The sequence below is a fragment of the Solea senegalensis genome, linkage group LG21 (genome assembly GCF_019176455.1).
Source record: "Solea senegalensis isolate Sse05_10M linkage group LG21, IFAPA_SoseM_1, whole genome shotgun sequence".
Taxonomy (NCBI): domain Eukaryota; kingdom Metazoa; phylum Chordata; class Actinopteri; order Pleuronectiformes; family Soleidae; genus Solea; species Solea senegalensis.
In genome coordinates, this window is record NC_058040.1 from 11,782,967 (window position 1) to 11,806,093 (window position 23,127).

General features: G+C 40.3%; 1 protein-coding gene across 1 annotated transcript; it reads left to right on the top strand.

Annotated features, from left to right (window-relative positions):
• The first annotated feature begins 13 nt into the window (after window positions 1-13).
• mrrf (mitochondrial ribosome recycling factor) lies at window positions 14-15,222 on the top strand. The gene is made up of 7 exons (XM_044012005.1): window positions 14-146; window positions 2,975-3,148; window positions 3,277-3,429; window positions 7,736-7,854; window positions 11,819-11,910; window positions 13,535-13,694; window positions 14,470-15,222. Exons 1-7 carry the CDS (start codon window positions 92-94, stop codon window positions 14,545-14,547), a joined length of 831 nt encoding a protein of 276 aa, XP_043867940.1. The 5' UTR covers window positions 14-91; the 3' UTR covers window positions 14,548-15,222.
• Window positions 15,223-23,127: the final 7,905 nt, after the last annotated feature.

The window sequence follows — 23,127 nt, forward strand, 5'->3', positions numbered from 1 at the left end:
GGGCCGCGTCAGAGTCAAGCACCCACCCGGACGTTGTCAAACTTCGGCGCATGATGATGACGACAACGTGGATGTCAAATGTGGCGAGTCTATGCTATGTTTCTATAAGAAGCTAAGACGCCTCTTTAAAGACGTAGAACGTGAAAGTAAGTACTGCGTTTGGTATTTTTTTTCAGTCGAATTGCACAATTTTTCCGAAATGAATGTTAACAATATGACTAGCAGCCATATTAAACGGTTTATGTTATGTTTTATCCACTGCATGTACTGGGTGAAGAATGCTGCTGCACATCATAGCTCCGACCTTCACAACTCTTCACTTAAACTTCAATTACACAAAGTGTTAGGAGCAGCAACTTATATTTGTCTTACTTACTTATATTGTGTTTGTCTCAACCATGGATGTATTAATGTAACTATGCCCTTTATTTACCCGGGAAGTCCTTATTGAGGCGACACATGTCTTTCAGAAGTGTTAGAATTTATTAGTCACAAATTACAAATGTACAGTGTCATAAAATGTCAAAATATAAGTACATATACATGCATGTCAAGCATGCGTCAGTTGAATCTGCCTTAAATGTTTTAACTGAATTAACCTGCATTTTATAACTGTATAAGTTATTCAGTGTTATTTTAAAAGCACCCACCAAGACCATTCTCCTTAGATTTCTGTGAATGAGTCTAAGCAGAAGGAGCAACAAAATTGGAACACTTGCTATCTCAATTCAGTACAGACTTTTATAAACATTTTTAAAAAAAAGAAAAGAAGATATATCTACATTGCCCAGTCAAGTCAGATGACCACATAATCTTGTTGTTTCACTTATACTAAATAAATTAATATATGAAGAGGTGTAGCACTGTTGCCTTTGCAGCAAGAATACCCGGTTTTGGTTTCACGACCTGGTCAGAACAAGGACTTTTCTGCGTGGAGTTTGCACGTTCTCCCTGTGTGTGTGTGTGGTAATAATAATTGTGGTAATCCTTTGTCATGTAGTAAGCAAAAACGTCAAACATTTGAAGATGTCATTTGAGACTGTGGTTGATGTTTAACTGCATTTTCTGACACATGATAAACTAAACAATCAAACTGTTATGCCAGGACTTGCTGCCTCGGTGTGAACAGTTTATTTGATGAGGCGGAGCGTTATCAGGTACTCCTCCTTGTTATTTTCCTGTAAAAAGGTACAGAGGAGAAACCATGCGGGCTCACCAGCTGGCTTTTGCCACTGGAAGAAGCAGAGGTGTGTCTGCAGCTGCTTTCGTGTGTGAAATCTACAGGATATGAGGCTACAGTATCTCAGTGAACACCTGTGCTGCACTTTTTCTGCTTGGCTTCCCCTCTAAAGAAATCTGTCAATGTCCCACATCTCAGCTTATCTGCTCTGCCATAGTGCACCGAATCATATCAGTGTGACAGGAAACGTGCCAGCCACAGAAGTCTGTAGTGGGTTTGTGCTGGAGCTGATGGTCAAGAGTCTCACCCCAATATTGCCAATGGAATATGTTTGGATTTTGTAGATGTGTGGCAAAAAAATAAACATTTATAAATTAAAAATTAATTATTAATTTTTCTAATGGAATAAATAAAAAGATAAAAGGATTTCAGCCCACCATACCTTTTGGTTCCTGGCAGTCCCTGCCAGTTTGTTAATCTAAATTATTTTCAATTTCAGATACATACATCCAGTTTCCAATATATGCCATACAAATGACGGAACTCATAGATGGGTGGAGAAGCATCGCCGCTTTTTTATTCTCTGATCTGTTATGTTTTCTTTGGCCTCACGCTGAAAATTCCTGATTATTATTTCCCTGAACAAAAATCTCAGAAACATGATGCATTTTGGAAAGCTCAGCTCATGTGTGACCAAACAGTTTTTACTGCAGCAGTTTTGTTTGTTTCTACTCACAGCTCACAGTTTACAGTCATAAATACACAATGGAGAATGTCAGTCAGGCTGCAGTACACCGCGAGCTGTTCACAGCCACTGACTGTGAAAGACTGGCTTTAGCATGTGTTTGTGCCTGTGAGCTTTGATATCTCAGAGTTTGTCTGTGCTTGTGTGTACGCTGAGGTTCATTGACGAGGATCACACTCCAGAGTCAGTTGCGAGGTTGGAGGTGGGTTATCCAATGTGTGTTTGTGTCGGTTATTGAATGGGAGGTTCCCTTTTGGGAATGCCCAAACAACCATGCAAGGCTGCTGTAGTTTTGACCCCTAAGTTGGACAATGTGAGAAACAGAGTCCATGGTGTCAAGTGTGGGATGTGTGGTTGGATTTTCAAGAGCCTCTTTTCCTTTTCTGATATTTATTGTCAAATGTATTGAGAAAATGTACTTGTACATGATTTAATTCATGAAATTCAATTAATTGATTAGTTGACAAAAAAGCTCTAACTTAATTTTCTCTTTGTCCACCAATAATCTTATGCTATTTTTTTAAGCATCGTTGACAGAAGAAGATATTTATATACAGAGAAAAATTTACGTTTTTTACTACAGCACATTTAAAAACAACCTCAATTTACTAAAGTGCAGTTTTTTGTTTTTTGACATTATCTGATGTTGTACAGACAAAGCAATTCTTTAATTTATTAAGAAACTGTTATAGCTTGTCTTAGCAGGTCATGCACTACATTGTGCGTAAATATATATGAGATATAAAAGCATTTACTCTGGTAAATTTGATAAAATGCATAAATTGATTGTGCCCACATTTGATCCTGGGCTGTTCCAGAGCATGGTCAAGAGAAAAGGAGACAATATCACTGTAATGTCAATACAAGATGTAGGCCTACCTCCTACTGGCTGATTTGAGTTATTACTTCATTTTGGTACAATATTATAACTATGAGTAACCCGCCATTCTGAGAAATTTAAAACAAAATAATGCTGATGTAAACTCGGTAGTGCCCCGTGTCTATTTTTCCTCAAATATTTAAAATGTAAATTGTTTGTTCTCTTGCAGTGATGGCGTTGAATCACCTTAGTCTGCTGCGACCTCTGCTGTGTCAGTCCATGGTGCGACAGGTCAGGTTTCCCCTCATGGTCACATCCAGGGTTAGTGCAGCGCCGCTCTGTCCCAGCACCACCTGTTTCCCCGCTGCATGCACCAGGCTTTACGCCACCAAGAAGACAAAAGGTCAGTGAGGAGATTACAAACACCGAAGTTCACATCTGTGTGACCTCTGGATGTGGGTCATTTGGTTTGATGTTATTAATCTTGGACATGAATTTGAGTTCTCTTTCCATCTCATCTCTTCCCTTAAGCAAAGGCAAAGGGCCAGTCTGCACAGGTGAATATTAATTCAGCTCTGGTGGAAAACATCATCAGTCTGGATGAAGTGAATCAGGACATGAAGGCTGTTATCAGTGCACTCAAAGATGACTTCACACGCAGCCTCAGCATCCGAGGTTCTCCAGGTATCCCCCCCTCCCTTCAAATGCATTGACACACCAGATCAAACATGAAGTCCCCTTTATAGAAGACAAAAATAATAGAGGTTGATGTATAAATGACCCCCCAGTTGTGCCAAGTAGTGATTTGATGCGAGATTAATTGGAAAGACATTGTAGAATAATAAAGGAAGAGAAAGCATACTCACAAATCTAAGGACTTAATATAATCGTTTAACTTGTCATTTCATATTAAGTTTTATTGTGTTGTTGAAGAAGGAGAACAAATAATGACAATAGAAACAAATGCAGTAAATTGAGGATTATCCCACATACAAATGTGAACTATCTGCAGCCACTTAAGTCTAATAATACTCCTTGTATTTATGTTAATTCTCACCATAAGATTTTATGACTCTGAGTCTAGTCTCCAGGAGTCCAGACTATATCAGTTTTCCAGATGTTATTTTTTAAGTTACACCTCTACAAACACTTGAATTTCACAGCATGCTGTTTATTACTTCCTCCACTCTTTCCCAGAGTTAATAACATTATTGTCTGCACCGCAACCATCACACGTGTCAAAGAAACCTCAAAGTAAACTTTAACAGAGAAACCTATATCTATAATCTAATTGGAGCAACCTTACTGGTTCATTTTTACAGTGAATTTGAAAATAAACACCAAATATTATTTGGATTTTGCAATTTTGTAACGTGTAATGTTAAAAACTGGTTAATTTTTAATTTATATCATGTTCTATACACACCAGGCTTTTCATCTTATCACAACTTAATGCTACATTATTCATCTGGAAGAGGGCTTTGTTGAGCATTACTATCAGGGAGTGTTTGTGTGTTTACACCAGCAGCTCAATGCTCGAATAATGCATTTATCCTATCAAACTGATACACTAATTCACTGTGTCTTCTCTCTGTGTTTTCAACCATATGCCAACCTGTTTGCAGATGTCTCACTTTTCTAGTACAGTGTTGTTGCTTCTGTTTGTCTTGACATAAAATTACTCACATTCTCTGTTCATCGCATGAATGTCGCCAGGGACATCTCAACACCATGTTGAGATGTTTAGTGAACGTGGTTTTAAAGTCTTGTGTCACCAAAAGATCAAAACATAGCGATACTAAGAAACACAGAGAGTCATGTGGAGCTGACAGGCATAATCAGCATTGTGTGAACTCATTTGACTCGTGGTGGAATATAATGGACTTTCGTTTCAATTTAAAAGTTGTGTACTACAGTTTTAAGTACCTAAATATACCTGACAAAGCCCCAAAAGGCTCCGAGTGAGGAGAGTGCTGTGCGACCTCACCTTGGCCCCAGTTTCCCCTACTACATCCAGGTCTTGACCCTTTGCCTCTGGGTTCTAACAAAATGTGAGCTGGGCCAGATGGAATTAGAGGCAGGTCGTATAATGGAAGGTCCCTAGGGAGGAGGCAAACAACGGAATCAGACTTCAAAACTAAAAGTGTCTTGAGCTTTGACTCCTCAGCTAAAATTTCACTCTGAGCAACATGAGCACAATCACAACTTTGATTTTTACATTGTAACAGTCAGTGTATTGTAGACCTTTTCATTCCTTTATGTTTCCATTTTTCATCTTGTTCCTAAACTTTTTTTTCTTGTATTCATCAGTCAACACTTGCTTTGAATCGTTTTGTCGCTCCCTTTATCCTTCTCTTACTTGCTTACTCTTCTCTCAGTTTTTCCACAATAATTCCCAGATTTATATTCTGGCTTCTGCTCCTGATGTTTGATTTCTATGATATCCAAATTCTTATTGATCCACATGGAAATTTTTTGCCCAGTGAACAAAAGTTCAAGAATTTTCAGACTTCCCTCCTTCATTTCCTCCATCTTCTCTGCTCTCCCAGTGTATCTGTAGCCGTTCTTGCCTCTGTCCCTACATCTTGTCATCCTCCCTGTCTTCTCCCCTCCATCTGTGTATCCCTCACTGTTCTCCTCCTCTCTGTTCATCCCCTTCTCATCCGTACAGCTGCACAGTAATCCAGGGAGGCAGCAGGACTTAGAGCTGACAGGAGAGATGAGATGGTGGAATGGAATGACGTCAGTTGTCTAAATGTGTGTGTGCACGCGCAAGTGTGTTAGTGTGTGTGTGTGTTTGTTCCACGAACCCCTCATCTGGCTCTCATTAAGCTTGTGTGAGTGTGTGTGTGTGTGTGTGTGTGTGGATAGACTGTATGTACAGTTGCTTGTTGCCATGAATGCAAACTGTATATGTTCATGTGTTTGTTTGTGCGCGACAGAAAATCAGCAGAAAATCACAGATGTAAGGAGAATCAATGTGATGTCCACCATATTGTGGTTAATCACAGATGCTGAAAGCAAGTTCCATCTCTGTAGAAACTGAATGTGGAATATGGAATGTTTTTAAATACTGTGCATTGCAATAAAAAGCACTAAGTTTATCTAACTGAATGGTGAAAAATGTTAATATTTCACCTAAATAATGTCCATTCCAAGACCTCATGATTTATTATTGTGAGATTCTTGGTTCTCACTTTAAAAACTTAATAAGAGCCATTTTAAGAGTTTAAAGCAGTTATTTTACAATTATTATGATTTGTGAAATAGCAGTTATGTTGCTCAGGATAAACATGATGCGATATTTTAATCATAAATTTTGCAGATGCATCAGGTAACCCTAACACAGGTCAAACTAAGTGGGTGGTCAATACAAGTGGTGTGAGAATAATATCACAACAAGGATATATCTTTATGAAAAATACATCCAACAAGACTAGCAGACAACGTTCAGCAGCTTGCTCAATCCCAAAATATAGATGTGTTTGCAGCTGCACAAAGAAAACAGCTGCCCAGTGCATTTCTGTGTATTTTTGTCTTTGTTTGTCCCTTTTTAATGCAAAGACCAATAGTAGTTGTGTGTCTTGCTTGCACCCTGGACCTTTTTTTGAATTTCTTATAACTTTAAAATTTAAACAAATGTCCGATACATTCAAACCATTGCCTAATAAGTTCACAGTGTGCTAACTAATGCGCTCCAAATGACTCTTTGTATACAAATAAGGACACAGTATACAAATACTCTTGCATTGTATTTGTTCACACAGACCAAAACTTATGCACTGCAGCTTTAAGTGCACATGGTGTACAACTAAATATATATATATATATATTTTTTTTTAAATCATTCTGATCACATTTAATATTTTTGACGAACTGTTGGCAGAAGCTCTCTCAGCCGTCTCTCAGACGTCTCTCAGCTGTCTCTCAGCCCCCTCCTCAGCCTCCATATTTGTAGTCAAAGAAATAATTGTCTGTCTGCCTGCCCTCCTAAAGTACTAGCAGATGTGGAGGTGCTCACTGTTGAGGCACAGGTAAAAAAAAAAATGGATGAGGTGCACGTACACACAGACGCACTGAGCAATGGACAGCGGGACATGACGGGTTCAGACCCACACAGCACACAAATAGATGTTTGAAGCGGGAGACAGAATAATTGGCAGGCGGACAGTATATCAGTGATTCAGCTCGGGTGCGGCCTTTAAATAATAGGTATCCATTTCATCACATATCCCCAACCTTTGATTTTTAATTCATCATCCAATCTGTGACTCTTCGGTACAGTGTCCTTTTTTCCACCCCTGAAATCAAATTATATAAATTGGTCATAGAGAGAGAAAATGACTACACCGCTGTGTCTCCCCTCCCATCCCCACTCCTCCAGCCAGCACATGCCCCACCCGCAGCAGCAACAGCAGCAGCAGCAGCAGCATCAGTAGTAATACAGCCCCCACTGGGTAAGCAGGGAGAGAGTGATGTAAGACAGAGTTGGGGAAGAAGGAAACAACTGTGTCTGAGGTTAGCCAGATGGGGGAGAGGGAGAGGGCGGATGGGTGGAGTGAGGGATGAACAGGAGAGATGAAGAGGGTGATGGAGGGAGGAACTTACCTCTGCTTCATGTACTGAGGAAATCATTGAAACTCATAATAGCATGAATAATGAACTGTACCTGAACTGCATGGAAACTTTGTAATTGTTTTGACCTGATGCATATATTGACACAATGTGTCAATGTGATGGTTGACAACAGGCGTTTTGTTGTCTAAAAAGAAATTGCCAAATGATAATGAAAATATAAAACTAAAATGTATAATCAGCTTAAATATAGAAAAATAGGTCAAATATACAAAATATTAATTGTAGCTCATAAATGCTGTTGTTTTGGACAGTGACACTGCTCTGTAAACATGTCGGCGAAGAAAGCCTTGCTTTTGTTTCTTAAACGGTCAAGTGGTCTGTAAATAAAGTAAAAAATAAACTGTATTTCAAGGCGCACTGGATCACATCGTGGTGACGACTGAAGATGGAAAGTTCCCTCTCAACCAGCTGGGTCAGGTCTCCATGAAGTCACCTCAACTCATTATGGTCAACATGAGCAGTTTCCCCGAGGTAAGACAATCTCACGCTCACACACACACACACACACACACACACACTAATACTGATTCTGCCAACCAGTATTTGTTTGTCTCATACAGACATTTGAGCGCTCCGTAACTAAAAGCTTTATCAAAATAATCCAGCACTCAGACAGATAGACATTTCTCACTGAGGTAAAAGTGAGCCAGAGCAGAACTCTGATCTCACATCATTTTGTGTAAATGAAACCCGACCTGCCTCACTTTTCTCCGACTGCGTCTCAGACGCTAATTGATTGATGACTCAGCTAGCCCTTTGTTCTGGAGTGAAAGATAGCAACGAGAACCTAAACCCTGTGTGTGCATGCATCGAGATGTGGTTATGCCTGCGTGTGAGTTGTCACAGAGTAGGAAATGACCTAATTCTACCCCCAGGTTAGAGAGGAATAGATTATTGTTTTTCATTCGTTTTTGCTCCGTCTATTTTCCTTTGTAGATGATATAATGCTGCACTAATCAGAGCTACAAAAAAAGAATTCACAAGGGGGCAAAGCTTTAATGATATAGAAAATGTTTTTTTGTAACATTTAACACAATCATACTGTATGCCACAGACGGCCATGACACAAGATTCAAATTCCACCTTTTTCTACCTTTTTCCACCTTTTTCCACATTTTACTCCCTGACAGGGTAAAAATATAACGTTTCTCATAAAGTAGATGTTGAGAAATTGGTTGCAGTGGAGGAGAAGCTAATGGATTACTCCTCTGGGGACCATGATAATGCGTTCATGACACACCAACACATTAACATGTATTAATTTAATTGAGTAAATGACCCAAATTTAAGGCCTTGTTGACAAACAATCACCCTGTGTAGCACCACACTTCCCTGTAATCATGTTAAGAATTCTTAGTTTTCATGAGTATAAGTGACATTCAAATGCACTTTTCTTCCTTGTAAAGAACCACCTGTCCAAAACAACTTCTTCAAGTAACTTCTTACAAATATCTTCCTCCGCCTTCTGTTTTCCGGTCGGTCGGTGGTTTGGGACACTGGGGTCTGCGGTTTCACCTCTTTGTTCTCCTTTTGTACCGATATCACAAGTGTTTATCAGCTTCTCAAATCTGGAAATCCAGCCGTCAACCTGAATCAGGCTCCATGGTCCTCCGGTGAGTCTGTTTCCTTCCCCAAAAGGCCGACCACAGACCACACACATGCCATCACACACACACACACACACACGCTCACCCGTCATGCCCTACGTTACCCATGTCACACACAGGGGTGAGTCCTCAGTGCCCAGAGTTAATAGGCTTATAATGATGCCTATCCATTACCAGGCACTTCAGAGGGGAAACCATTGTTTTCCACTCATTTATTAGAAGTAATGGAACTAACAACAGCCAACAGCAGCTTAGATCAGGAGGCAATTTTCTGCGTGCTTAAGGATGTTTTTGTATGTGCATGTGAAAGCATCCCACCACTTTATGCATAAAGTAAAAACTTTGTTTTCTTCTTCTCAAACACACACACACACACACACACACACACTCACTCGCACACAAGCCCTGCTCTGCTTTGCTTTGAACTGGGCTGTCAGCGTTTGATGTGAGACTTCAGCGTAATTTCTCTTCCTCTCCAACATATTAACCAGAACCTGCTCGGCCCTTCCAGAGAAAATTCCGCTCGGTTTTCCGTAACCACCAGAGTGGACGTGGGTCTGGGGGGAAACTGTGATGAATTTGATGCTGAGAACAATCAAACATAGGTATGGGCCGAATCTATCACCCCACACTCAAAGAGAGCAACCAGAGGCCTGCGCTCCGGATGATCTTTTTTTTTTTTTTTAAACAAATGAAAAGAAACTCCATGAATTGATTTAATGCACACAAATAAATTCCTTTAATCTCGCTGCCATTTGTTTCCCCCAGCGGAAACGGCCAGAGGGAGCTGTCTAGAAAGAGGAGTAGTGTAGAGCGGGTTAAAAGAAAAGAAGAGGAAATGATATGCTCTTATTTCTTGCGTTTCACATTTGCACACTTTTGTAATGCGTTGCCGAGGGAATTGTCATGCGGCTGCATATCTGATGTGAGGAGTGTTACTTTATTTTCAGTAATTTTAAGTATCCGCCCTCCTCCTTGTGTGTGTGTGTGTGTGTGTGTGTGTGTGTGTACTGTTTAACTCTAACTCTCTGGTTTTAATGTGGCGTTTGCTGGACCAAGGGATTGTGTCGTACATAGTGGATTATGTCTTCATGTTTCACATTATGTGAGTTTGGGTTTAATAATTACCATTGTGTTTCACGCAACCTTGTTTTTTTGGTTTTCTCCCTTTAGTGCATTCATGTCAAACAAAGAAAACACTTTTTTCCTTCTTTTTTTTTCAAACAAGATTGTGAAGTGCTTTGTGAGTATGCAGCAGTATCTGTCCACACTGACACTGGATCACATGATCCCTCATGCAACACAATGTTCTTCTCTTTGTTTCCTCCTCTTGATTATCTCCATCCTTTATAAACATCACAGATTTTGTTACTCAGATGTTTTGATTCAGATGATTTCGGGTGAGTACAAATGTAGTGTAAATTTACAACTGACTTAGCTGACACCTTCGCTTATCATTTGCCAAACTGTATTGATTTCTAGACAGTACTGAAATAGTACAAAGTATAAAGTAGAAGTTTTGAAACAATGTCCCTTGCAGTTTGATCCAACAATGCTCTCTATGTGTCCTGGTCACAGTTCTCGAAAAATACCTAATTATGTACCTCGATAGTTGGTACACAGGCACTAGGAGGTCAATTTAGAGTGTCCAGTTGATGATGATCAATGGGGATCTTGCTCAGGGGTCCCCCAGCCCTTGACCTGGTGCAGACTTGAACCAACAACCTTCTTTTCCCAAGCCAAGTTCCCTTTCTACTTGGCCATGGGTTGCCCCTTTTTGGTCCTATCGCAGAAAATCTAAACTTGGGAACTGCTTTTATTTATAAAATTTAATTCGCATAAACGTGTCATAAACACCACAAACAGCATGCAAGGTGATCCAAGATTTGAAAGGAGTCTGATGTCCACCATCACTGGTTTTGTCACTGATCTCGACAGTCATCCTTTAGTGTATTTGCCGATATTGTAGTCAAGAATGTAGTGTTATTGAGTGGGTAAATATTAAGCTAAGTCTGATAAAACTGTCTTTGAACCCTAAACAGCAAAAAGGAAAAACAAAGTAAAAAAATGTACCAAATAATTCCAGGTCCAGGCATTTGCTCAGTGGGTCAAAACATTTTAGAAAGCCTTTATTAGGATGTGACGCCTGATACATTGATACATGGTTCTCATTTTTGCTGTTCAAGTATTTTTTTGCCAGTGGGCAGAGGGGATACCAGCAGCGCTCTATTCCACCACTTTTTGTCTTTGAACCATGTTTCCTAACGTCCAAAATGTTGTTAACTCCTGCTCTGAGCTCTAAATTTAACCCCACAAGAGATCCTAAACTTTAAACAAATTATTTATATTTGTTTGTTTTTTGTTTAGTTTTTTCTTAAAGTGAATAAAGTCACCTTCCATATGCTGTTATGATGACATTTATCATCTTAACATAAATAATATTTACAATTTTAATATACACACATGCTTCAGAACACATGTGTGTATGTGTTTCTCTGTGTGTGTGTGTGTGTGTGTGTATCAATATATCATACGCAAGCATAAGCAGACTCCCCTGTGAGGTCACCAGAAGTCAGTGCCCTGCCCTGCAACCTCTCAGTCCTGTCCCACGGGGCTGAGCGCTGACAGTGGCCCGAGGCACTTCCACACTGCATGGGCTTCCCCCGAGACACACATACACACACATGCACAATGTTTAACACCTTAATGACTGCCAGCTGGAGCTGAACCCACTACCTGCAGTTGTAGCACTGGTTTTCAATTAACACCAGTACTCAGTAAAGCAAAGCACACTTTCATATGATATGTGTGTGTGTGTTTGCCCTCAGGCTATAGCTGCTGCCACCCGTGCCCTCAGAGAGAGTAGCATGAACCTAAACCCCGAAGTGGACGGGACGATCATCAAGGTGCCTGTTCCAAAGTGAGTCTCTTACACACTTGCATGCACACACACACACGTCTCTCCTTACCTGTGAGGACATTCACAGACATCATGAATTGTGTTAGCCCCTTACCCTAACCTTAACCATCACAACTAAATGCCTCAGCCAAACCCTTCACCAAAATGTAACCCTTAACCCTAAAACCAAGCCTTAACGCTGAAAAAGCCCTTAAAAGTTGTGAGGACCTGTAAAAATGTCGACACAAAGACAGTTTAGAAACAAAACTACAGACATGTACAAACACACACACACATTTGCATAGCTATTCTTTTCAGGACACTGTGTTGAAGTCCATTCATTTGGACAGCCTCAACAAAGTCTTATCCGTCACCTAATCCATAACAAGTTAATGCCAAAGCCTAACCTTGGCCTAAATACATTTCAAATCTTTGCCCTAAACTTGACTAGTTCCTCAGTACACACACACACACACACACTCACTCCTTCCACTGCCTCTGTATATCTTATATTTCTGACATAAACTTAGTGTATATTTTACTTTTACACGCCTTGAAACAATTCATAATCTACTGAGCTGACTGTTAAGTCAAATTTTTAAAAGAAAGTTTTGTTTTTGTCTTCACCATCATTTCCCCCTCTTTTTGTAATACATTGTCATATTGATACATAAATCAATACAATAACCAGCACATTTTGTAAATTATTACAGCTAAACTACTCAGTTAAACTCATCTACGGGTTTGTTTTGTCTATATGCAGAACTGTAACTGACAGATCTGTTGACGTTTGCTTGTAGATGTATAGAGACCTTGTGTGTGTTGATGTCTCCCTCTCTCTCTCTCTCTCTGCCAAGTCAAACAACCTCACACAAAACTATCCGTCACTCACTCACTAAGCCACTCCATGTATACGATATGTTTCTTTACATATATATACACATGGTGCACGGATGGAAGTCCGCATGTATAAATGTGCATGCACTTTTTTGTGTGCACGTGTGTGTATTTGTGTGCACATGGAGCAGCAGGTGTTAGTCTGGCAGAGGAGGGACACAAGAGTCAGACTGCTTTCCCCCTGCAATCAGTCTCGGCACGCTCCGAGCCCACATTTGCATTTCCAAGGAGAAGGCGCTCCTTGATTGGCCCGGGAATCAGTAATTAGGCTGCATTGTTTGTGGTAAATAGATGCTGCACTTGGATTGTTTGCAAATAGTCCCGAAGGCAAAAACAGGAGGGGAAAAAAAGCCAATTAAGGACAAAAAGGGAAATGTGAAATGGGAAGTTGGATTTTCTGAGTGATTAACAAATGCAAAGTTATCTGCGTGATGGATGTTTCGGCTCAGGTCTTAGACCTCAGGAAAGTGATTGTTGTGACATGGTTTCTATGAGTCAGAACTAAAATGATTATACTTAATGCCTACAAGCACTTAGTGAGTAAAAACATTTTTTTATTTTACGTGTCAGAAATATATGTTTTGGGTTTTTTGTTGTACATGTGAGTATACAAAGGACACGACAAAGAGCATGGCTATTTCTACCTTCTCTCCCAGCCGGCCATTATCTTTTCCGTTTTCTTTTCTTCCTATCTTACTCTTAAGTTTTCCTCTCTTTCCTCTCTTCTTGTGTTGTCTTCTTTTTGCAGAGTAACACGAGAGCACAGAGAGAACCTCGCCAAGATGGCCAAACAGATCAGCAACAAGGCCAAAGACTCGCTGAGGAGAGTTCGATCTCATGCCGTCACACAGGTCAAAAAGGCAAAGGAAGAACACTCCGAAGACACCATACGACTGATAGAGAAACAGGTGAGAGACAGAAAGACGACAGCGTTCTTACCAGGGTTCATACCTGGGTGCTTGAAAATCTCTGCACATGTGTTTTCAAGGTTTGAATAGTGCTTGAAGTTTAGATTAAGTGCTTGTAAATTTTGTAACTGTATTTCTTCCCCACTGAAAACCATATTTCCCTCATGGTGCATTTCAGTTTGGAATGGTAAAGCCTTGGATCAGGCTTGCATTTCGGTACAAAGTGACCACTCTAAAAGCCTAACCCCATCTTCTGTGCTCACTTTGAGTGTGTTCTATAGCAGTGATCCACGCTGGTATATACGCTGCCGGTTACTTATGTCTATGGATGTAAACTGCGCCGCTTTCTGCCAAATTGCCGTTGTTTTGGTTGCCTGATCTCAGCCACCAAAGCTCTATTAGGTGGAGAAATAGGATAAAAGGTTGGAGAGCCTAAAATAAAAACTGATCTGTAAGCCTTTTTACAGACAGGTGACTATTATTATTATTATTATTATTATTGTTTATGTATATATTTATACATTATATAAATATATATGTTATATATGTATAATATGTATATGTATCTTTTGCTTACTGCTATTCATCTCTGTTAATGTGATTTTGTGTGTGCTCTTTATATATTCATATAAATATGTAATTTACCGCATCTGCAGGGAACTTTAGGAAAAGGTGTATATTCTCTATTTACTAAGTATTACAGAGGGAGTTTTAAAAAAAGTGCCCAAAATGCAACATAAGTTTTAATTTCTCCATCTTCCTCTCTTTGTCACAGATTCAGCAGATGGCGGACAACATCACGGCGGACATTGACAAACTGTTAGCAGCCAAGACTAAGGAGCTGTTGGGCTGATGGCTTCACATTGTGAATGAATGAAACGTGCGCGACAGCAGCCACATGTTTCTGTGTGAATGAGACGGTGACTGGATAGCAGTGAGAGGGTCGTTTTCTTTTTCATTTCCACAAACAAACAAGTGTCGGATCCTGTAGTACATGTTCCTCCTGGCAGACACTGGGCTGTGGTCCCTGGCCACATCACTACAGATATCTAGTTTTTTGCTGCTGCTGTGTTTAAACCTCAAGTGCGTAAAAAATGGCACGGAAAACAACAACGGGCTGCCAGTCACCTCCTTCCTCCCCTGCTACTCTTCCTGTCTTCAAACAATTCCCCGAGCGAGGGACGAATGGACTTTTAATGGGATTTGTGAGCCTCCTCCTAATCAAACCCTTTGCCACAAGGGCTGTCTGTTTATATAAAACAAGCGCACCCATCTGAATGTAAACTGGCTGTGGGTTTGTCTTGGTGGCAAGAGAGAGAGGGGGAGAGAAAGTTTGTTCCAAAGACGCAGGAGCCAGCTGAACAGATATCATTAGCGGGTTGCCAAACATTTGTTTCACATTGATTCAAACTCTTAGAAAAATGCTCGTGAGTTGAGGATTGATAATATGGCAACTCACTTTTAAACACAATAACGTCAGGAAAAGAAACATTATTGATGAACCCCATTAAAGAAACACTGCTTTGTACCATGTGCGTCATCTTTTCTTTCTCTTGTTTTCTTTTTCTCCCCGCTTTTAGTTTGAAGTCGCCCCTCTGCCATTAGTTAGAGTGATAATGGAGGTTTCCTGTATACAGACCTGGAGGCCCTGGCTGCTGGCACCACAATTGTCCATTAGGAAAAAAAAAGAGGCTTTTTAATGTCCTTTTTCTTTGTCTTAAAGTCACTGCAGTTAAGCGTCGTTGAAGAAATGACTGAATGAGAAACACCCAGTCACATACACACACACAGCTCTGCGTTCATGTTTCTGCTGTTTACACCATCGAGGCTTTCCATATCATTATGTGGTTGGTGTCATCATCGTTGTCAGGATTTGTTGTGCTACTGGTTGCATGCAGCCCACGCAGTTAATCATATAGCCAACCGGTGATTTAATGATTTGAAACAGCTAATTATGCCTTTTATCCGAAAACCCTCCAACTTCTGTAAAAGAGAGAAAATGAATTGACGAATAGCGACTGTGCAGCTTTCATGGTTGTTGTTTTTTTTTTTTGTTTTCTTTGTTGCGACATGGTAGCAGTGCTAAATTGCATGCTACACATTGCGGCTTTAATACATTTGCCTTGGCCCCTCCGTCTTTCCCGAATGGCTTCGCTTTAATGGCCTAAACAGACCAGAGTCGTTGGATAAACACGAGTTTAGCAGAGGAGTGGCTGGGTCGGGACGGAGCAGAGGCGGGGTGGAAATGGCAGGTTTTTGTGGTGATTCTAGGTCCATATGTCAGCAATTTGAGGGCATTGTGTACCTTGGCCTAAAACAGAGGCTTCATGATCGATGGAGGGGTGAAAATCTCCCAAGTCCTTGGTGCAGAACACAGACAAGCATGAGGAAATTGCTTTCAGCTGATAGCTTCATTTTGGTTGACATTTATCAAGTGAATTACCCCTGTTCCTTTCAAATGTTTACTACTACTAGTGCCTTTTGACGTACGTGTGTGTGTGTGTGTGTGTGTGTGTGTGTGTGTTTGAGAGAGAGAGGAGAGACTGTGTTTGAGAGTAATAAAGGTTTGTCTGTGGGAGTTTCTGGCTTGTTCTCTCGTGATTCCTCACTAAAATATACAAGCCCAAATTAGTTCTGTAAACGTTTGATTAGATAGTTTTCACCCACTTCTGCTGCGTTTAAGGAAACGTAACCAAAGTCATTTCACTACTTAAAGTACTCAAAACTTTAAAAGCTCTTCTTTTTAATGAAAAGCAGCAAGCAATGATTGATTGTTGAATAACAGATTTGCTAAAGTAAAAAGTTTTCAACAAATTTCAACAATCTGAAGATCTGAAAATCAACTGGCCAAAAAAGTGTCATTAATATAGAAATGAACAGACTCCAAAGTCAGTCTACAGCAACATCTCATCCAAGTTTCTTCCCTTTGCTGTTATCGCAAAGCACAAATGTCCCACATTCGTCTGTGGGAAACCTTCAACTCACACTCATTGGAGAAAAGAATAAAAGAATCAAAAATCTTCTCAGTTTCTCTGTTCTTTATCATTTTGCCAAGTCCTTTGGTTACAACTGTGGATCAGTAGTGCGGGAGGTCTTCTATCCAGCGAGCCGGCTGTCGGAGGATCCTCTGCTCTTTTACTCTGGTACTCAGGTTAGGTGAGATATTTAAAGGTACACTGTGTAAAATTTAGCCAAACTTTTTTTGGTGCATGTTGCAACTGAATATCCCTCACTTCACCGTTCCCTCCCATGAAGGTTTGGGAGACCCTACATACAGTATACTGTTATGTAGCCTTCAGTTTGCATTAAGCCTAAGCCACAAAGAGATGTTTAGTCTATTGTGGGCTTTTGTAAAAACATGGTGAACCTCCAGCTGATCATTCTGGACAAATGTCAAACAACAATTCATCAATTGTACACAATATATTGTATATAAAATGTTTTACCTTCAATTTCTGCCAAATGAAAATAATTTCACCTACATTTTACACACTGGACCTTTAACCCATCATCGGCATCAGCTTGGGAATGGTTATGAATGATGTGTGAAAAAAGAAAATGGTTTCACATACAGTAGATGTATGAATGAATGTGCGAATGGGTGAAAATGTAGAGTAACTTGTGACGAAAATACTGAGCTCTCAAAGTAACACCATTATCACCTTAAATGTTAAAATACAGTGTAGTAAACGAGCAAAGTAAGTCAGCTACAGACTTTTCACAGGAGGCAGATTTAATCCCAATGAGATCATTTGATCTCTCGTCATCCTCCTCTTCCTCACACATACTTCACACACTGGTGTAGCGAAATTAGATTAAGAAGGAGCGAGAGATAAGGTGTCTCTAATTGTTATTATTTAATTTACTTACAGTAGAACAGTATTTCTGATTTTTTTTTTCCCCCTCTCCAAGCAGAGGAAGCTTGCATACCTCTGGTGGTACGTGCACCACAGTTTGAGAACCTAGGCCCTATATCGTATGTCCACTGAGAGCATGGAAAAGAATTATGTGCATACACTAAAATGTATATAATGGCCCTCTGCTTGCTCACTTCCCTTTATGCTGCCAGTGGACTGCAGCTGAGTCCAGGCAGCGACCAACAGGCCACTTTAAGTGCAGACAGAATTGGATAGAGCCCACACACACGTACACACACACGCCTCATTCCCTCCCTTTCTCTCCCTCGCTCTCCTCATCACCTCTGGAGTGTAAAGAGCTTCAGAGTGCGAGGAGCCGCCATCAAGATCTCATCAAGGATCCAATCAGCGCGTGAATATGAAATGTACTCTCCTCCTGCTATGTGATGATGGGGACGAGGTGCATCGAGAGCCTGTCTGGAGCGAAAATAATCTCTGCATATGCAAAGTAAACTCAACATTATAAATGGATTTGATGTTCGCAAGAGTATCCCTGACCCTTTTCGCGGGGATGCAGTGATAGACGCAGAGGAAAGAAAGAATATGTGCAGATTAGCCTATTAATATTCATAGATGGCGGGAGGCTGTGTGGCCTGGTGTAATGCAGCCCACGTTTTGGGCCTAATCCAGACCGGGCGCTCTCACTCCCTGTAACAGGGAAATGGCTGGCCATTTTAGGAGGAAGCTGGATATCCTAATAATCAGGTAAACTAATACCGGGTGGTGAGAGTGTTTCCTTCCGGAGCTCTCGGCACGTCAGTCATTCACAGGATCTGCTCCTGTCTCGTCTGCGAGCCATTTTACCATTTTAACTCCGTGGAACGCACGCCCCCACACACACACACACACACACACACGCACACTTTTGGATAGCTTCTATATCCACGAGGAGGCTCCGCAAACCATTGGCGGGCCCGACCAGATGCTCCGACACACACACTTACCTCCTGCTTCTCAAATCCGAACAAAGCGTTCCTCAGTCCAAAGTGGTTAAACTGTCATTTCAAATCGTCTGGACATCGTGATTACCGGCATGGGAGGAATTATATATTTAGCTTTATGTCCATCGCCATTTCCTCCCCCCACCCTGATCTGAAGTGACTAGCCAGTAGTGCCCTCGATATTACTATCTCTGAGGAGTTTAAACCTTCCCCCAAGAGACAAGTGTAATCAAGGGCTGCCAGCAGGAGAGAGGGAGAAAGAGGGAGGGAGGGAGGATGAGAGGTGAGGGATGGGTGGTGTAGTGGAGCGAATGACAGTGGACCCAAAATTACAAACATCATTATATATAAAAAAAAAAAAAAAAAAGTGAATCCCAAAGGCAATAATAATTTTTAGGGCCAAAAAAAAATATAACGGAAAACATGAAGCTGTTTTTAACAGTGTATCTGAGCATTATTTTCCGGAAAGTTAACCGTTTTAATTGAATACTAATTGTATTTATTCATTGCAATGTAACGTATGGAATAGTTTTTTCCAAGTCATTTCCATGGTTTAAATCATTTTCAGGCCTTCATTAAAAAAAAATCTCCATTTTCTTGCAGAGGAACATTTTTTTTAAAAGTGTAGTAGTTTCCGAATTTACTTTAGATTAAACAGAGGCTCGGTGAGGCAGCTGCATGCACTGATGAAATACATTAAACTAACTTCTCTTGCATTGTATTTATTAGCTCTGCAAAGAAATAGATTTTCCTGAAGTGGCCACTGCACTGCAAAAATCTATCTACCATGTGCTGTTGTTCTAAAAAAAAAAAGAAAACACAAAAGGAAAGTGGGCATGTATACATACTGTATATAGACACAGTCTTATTTTAAACTGACTCATTGTTTGGGGAGTGGCATGTCCACACACACACACACACACTCCTTGACCCCAACCCAACCCCCCATCCCTGATCCTCCAGCCTGCAGCGTCTCATCCATCCTGAGGAGAGTAATTCATCCTCGACGGTGTCACCGCTCGCTCATAAATACGAGTGACCGTTTTTGGAGAAAAGCAGATGAACGCGGCCAGCGGATTGGACAGGAAGCCTGTTAATCTGCAATCCAATCCGGTCTGAGTCTGGTGAAACCCGGCTCAGCTTTGGCTGACCCGGGCCTGCGAGGAAGGAAGTGAAGGACTCAGGAAACGGTGTTCAGAGCTTTCACCAGTCATATCCATCACAGTGCACAGTGATGGGTGTGTGTGTGTGTGCGTGTCCCTGTTTCACCAGTCATATCCATCACAGAGCTCTGTCTCTACGCCTGGGCAAAAGAACTGGAGAGTCATTAGAGGGGCTGGGCTGCAGCGCTGCACTTTAACTAAACATCTTTTCCATAAAATAAATGCTTCCAGGTTACTGTGGGTCCCGGAGAACCTCGGCTGCCTCGCTTTTGCTGCCATTCATCTGATCCCAATTACCAAACAGACCGAGTTACAGATACACAGGCCGGAGTGGAGTGGTGTGTTAAAACTCCAAAGTGGACCCCACAACTGAGGAGCAAGGCATGGTTTTGTCTTAATTCGACACGTCGTCGCTGAGTGTTGACCACCTTGCCCCGTCTGTGTGACCCGCAAGTTGGAAAAACACATGCGAGCCAAAACACACACACACGTCTACTGTATATATCCAGTATGAGTTTTGCTTTTTTTTTTTTTTTTTTCTGGTTCCAGCTGAAGTGTTTAACATAAGTGAGTATGTGCAGGTGAAGTGTCTGACTTTAAGAGAAGGACAAACTTTTGTGGTGGTCAAAAGTATAACCTCAACACTCCCGTGCCAACAAATGACTTTTGTTTTCCCACATGCAAAACTACTTTCACTCATTATTTTATGCAGTCTTGCATGACGTACCTTAAAAGTACACTTGAGTAAAAGTACAAGTATCTTTGCCAGAAAATTACTTAAGTAAATGTCTTAAAGTGTATGACATTTACTGCACTTAAAGTAATTTTCTGTTATAAAATGTACTTAAGTTTTAGAAGTAAAAGTATTAAAAAAGTGATGAGCCATGGTAGGTCAGGTTGTGGGTTCAATTCCTGGCTCTGCTCATCTGTATGTGTCTTTGAGCAAGACCCTTAACCCCATGTTGAAGCATATGAATGGGTCAAAACTACAGTGTAAAGCAGCTCAAATCATCAAGACTAGAAAAACTCTGTATAAATACAGACCATGATACCAACTCTTCTTCTTCTGATTTTATTTGGTAGTAACGAGTAACAAAGATAGTTAGAGGAAATGTAGTGGAGTAGAAATAGAAAATAGAAAGAAAACAAAGTGAAGTACAGATAGGTGAATTTTTGAAAATGTGTACTTGGTGACATTACAACACTGAGTTTATGTAAATCACCTGTTGTCTTAGTCACCTATAAAAGCGTGTACGATATTTATAAAATGTTTTTATTTTGTTGCCAGATTTCGTGTATCCTTTCAAAGGTAACACTTCTATTGAATCTATTGTTGTTGTTTTATTACTAATTAACTTAATTTTAACGTGCTCTTTAATGTATGATATTGTGTTTGCTTGTATTCTTTGTTTAATTTGTAATGTCAAATAATTGATCATTTGATGCCATATGTTGCCAGTCATGTCATATTATATGTTCTGCACCGTTAACATTAGGCTGTATTTTAAATACCTCATGTTTTCATTGCACTACACTTTCATTTTCGTTGTCTATAACATTCACCTCTCATTCTCTCTGCTTGTGTGTGCATGTGTCTTTTAGTCCAATGTCACCCCAACCTGGAATTAAAGTCATGACGGATTCATGATGATTTCTTTTTTTTATTACCTTTGTTTAAATCAGGCAGGATTTGGTTCGGGGGTAGACACACACGTGCGAACATGTTGTGCATTTACATCCACACTTTATTGAATAATTGCTTCCCGATGCTCTGATCTCCCCTGGAATATTAATTACCAAACGAGGGAACATCTCTTGGGTCTGAAGGATGGAAGTTCAGACCGCACACATCGGAGAAACACACTTTTCAGGTGAAATCCCTCACATTTTCAGTGTATGTATTGTGTGCAACAGCTGTGTCATGGAGTTGAGTTAAAGAAGGCAGTATTTTCTTTTAATACAATTAGGCATTTTTTGGAGATTGGATCAATAAATAAACATCTTACTATAATGTAATATATAATATAGAATAGGAAAATCATTTTTTCCTTATGTATTATCAAACCATCGAATTTTAACATAATGTGTTTTTTGAATGAAACCTTGTGCATCTCCTGACTCCAGCATCACCCTATGACTCTGCATTGAAAGGAAGATGGCACCATCTAGTGACGTAGTGATGTAGCCACATAGTTGTCCTCCTAAAATGAATTGCTTTTTATAAAAGGAATAATTAAGTCAATCTCAGTGTATGTGTGTGTGTGTGTGTGTGTGTGTGTGTGTGTGTGTGTGTGAGGGTGGGTGGGGGGATGGGGTGTACATAAAAATCTACAATAGACAAACTTCTCATAAAACTGTTCTGGTGTGTTACAAACCACTTATCTGGCGGCATTTACTGCAAACATTTTGCAATAACGTTTACCTAAAGTCAAAATTCTTTGCAGTAATAATAAATTGTGTATTGCTCTTTTTTTTTACTGCAAAAATCCAAATATAATGAAACAAAGCAGGGTCTGGTACCCAAAGCAAAAAATAACCCAAACACAGAGTCTGAGTGCAAAGTCAAAAAACTCTGAAGAACACAATAATGATGAGTTAAAATTGAGCAGAGCATAATGAGGGTTAACGAGGAACAGCTGGAACTAATTAGGGCGTGGCCAGCAATCAACGGGAGTGATGCTGAACACAGGTGATGCTGATTGACGGACAAAACGCGGTGTAAAACCCGAGACAAGAGTGAGATACAGAAGTGCTACTAAAAAGGACACCCATAAATGCAAAATAATATCTGAACAGGATGAAAAACAACAACAACAACAACACTCTGAATGGATAGTGACCGTCAGAGTTGACGTTCCGGGTAAAGTCTGGGTGTGTCTTCCAGGTTTCCTGCATCTCCCAGCAGAACTATTAACACACAAACATGATTTCCTCGCCAGTTTAAAAAGAACCGGTTCAGGCAGTGATGCTTTAAACCAGTCTTGCTTGTCTTCTTTTGTTTGTTACATGTTCAGCTGGGTAATCTAACCAGGCCTTTTTCAAACCTCCACACTCCACATTACCTCAACTGACTTCATTCTAACTGTCTTCTGGATTGGATCCTGTACTTTGAGGAACACCAGTTTGTCAGCGTCATTCATTCATACTAAAATACCCCTAAAAGACTTCAAATATAATCGTATCAATTTAATTTGCATTGTGCCAAATTACAAAAAAACACATCATTTAACAGCACTGTCAGTGTAGTTGCTGTAAAGACAATAGCTATGTTTTTTTAATGTAGTGTGGTAGTGTTGTTCTATTCAAATTTGCTCTAGTGGCTCCAAAATTGTGGAATGAACTGCTGTGCAACATTAAACCTGTTTTTAAATCTAGACTAAAAACCCACTTTTATGTGCTTTATTGATTATAG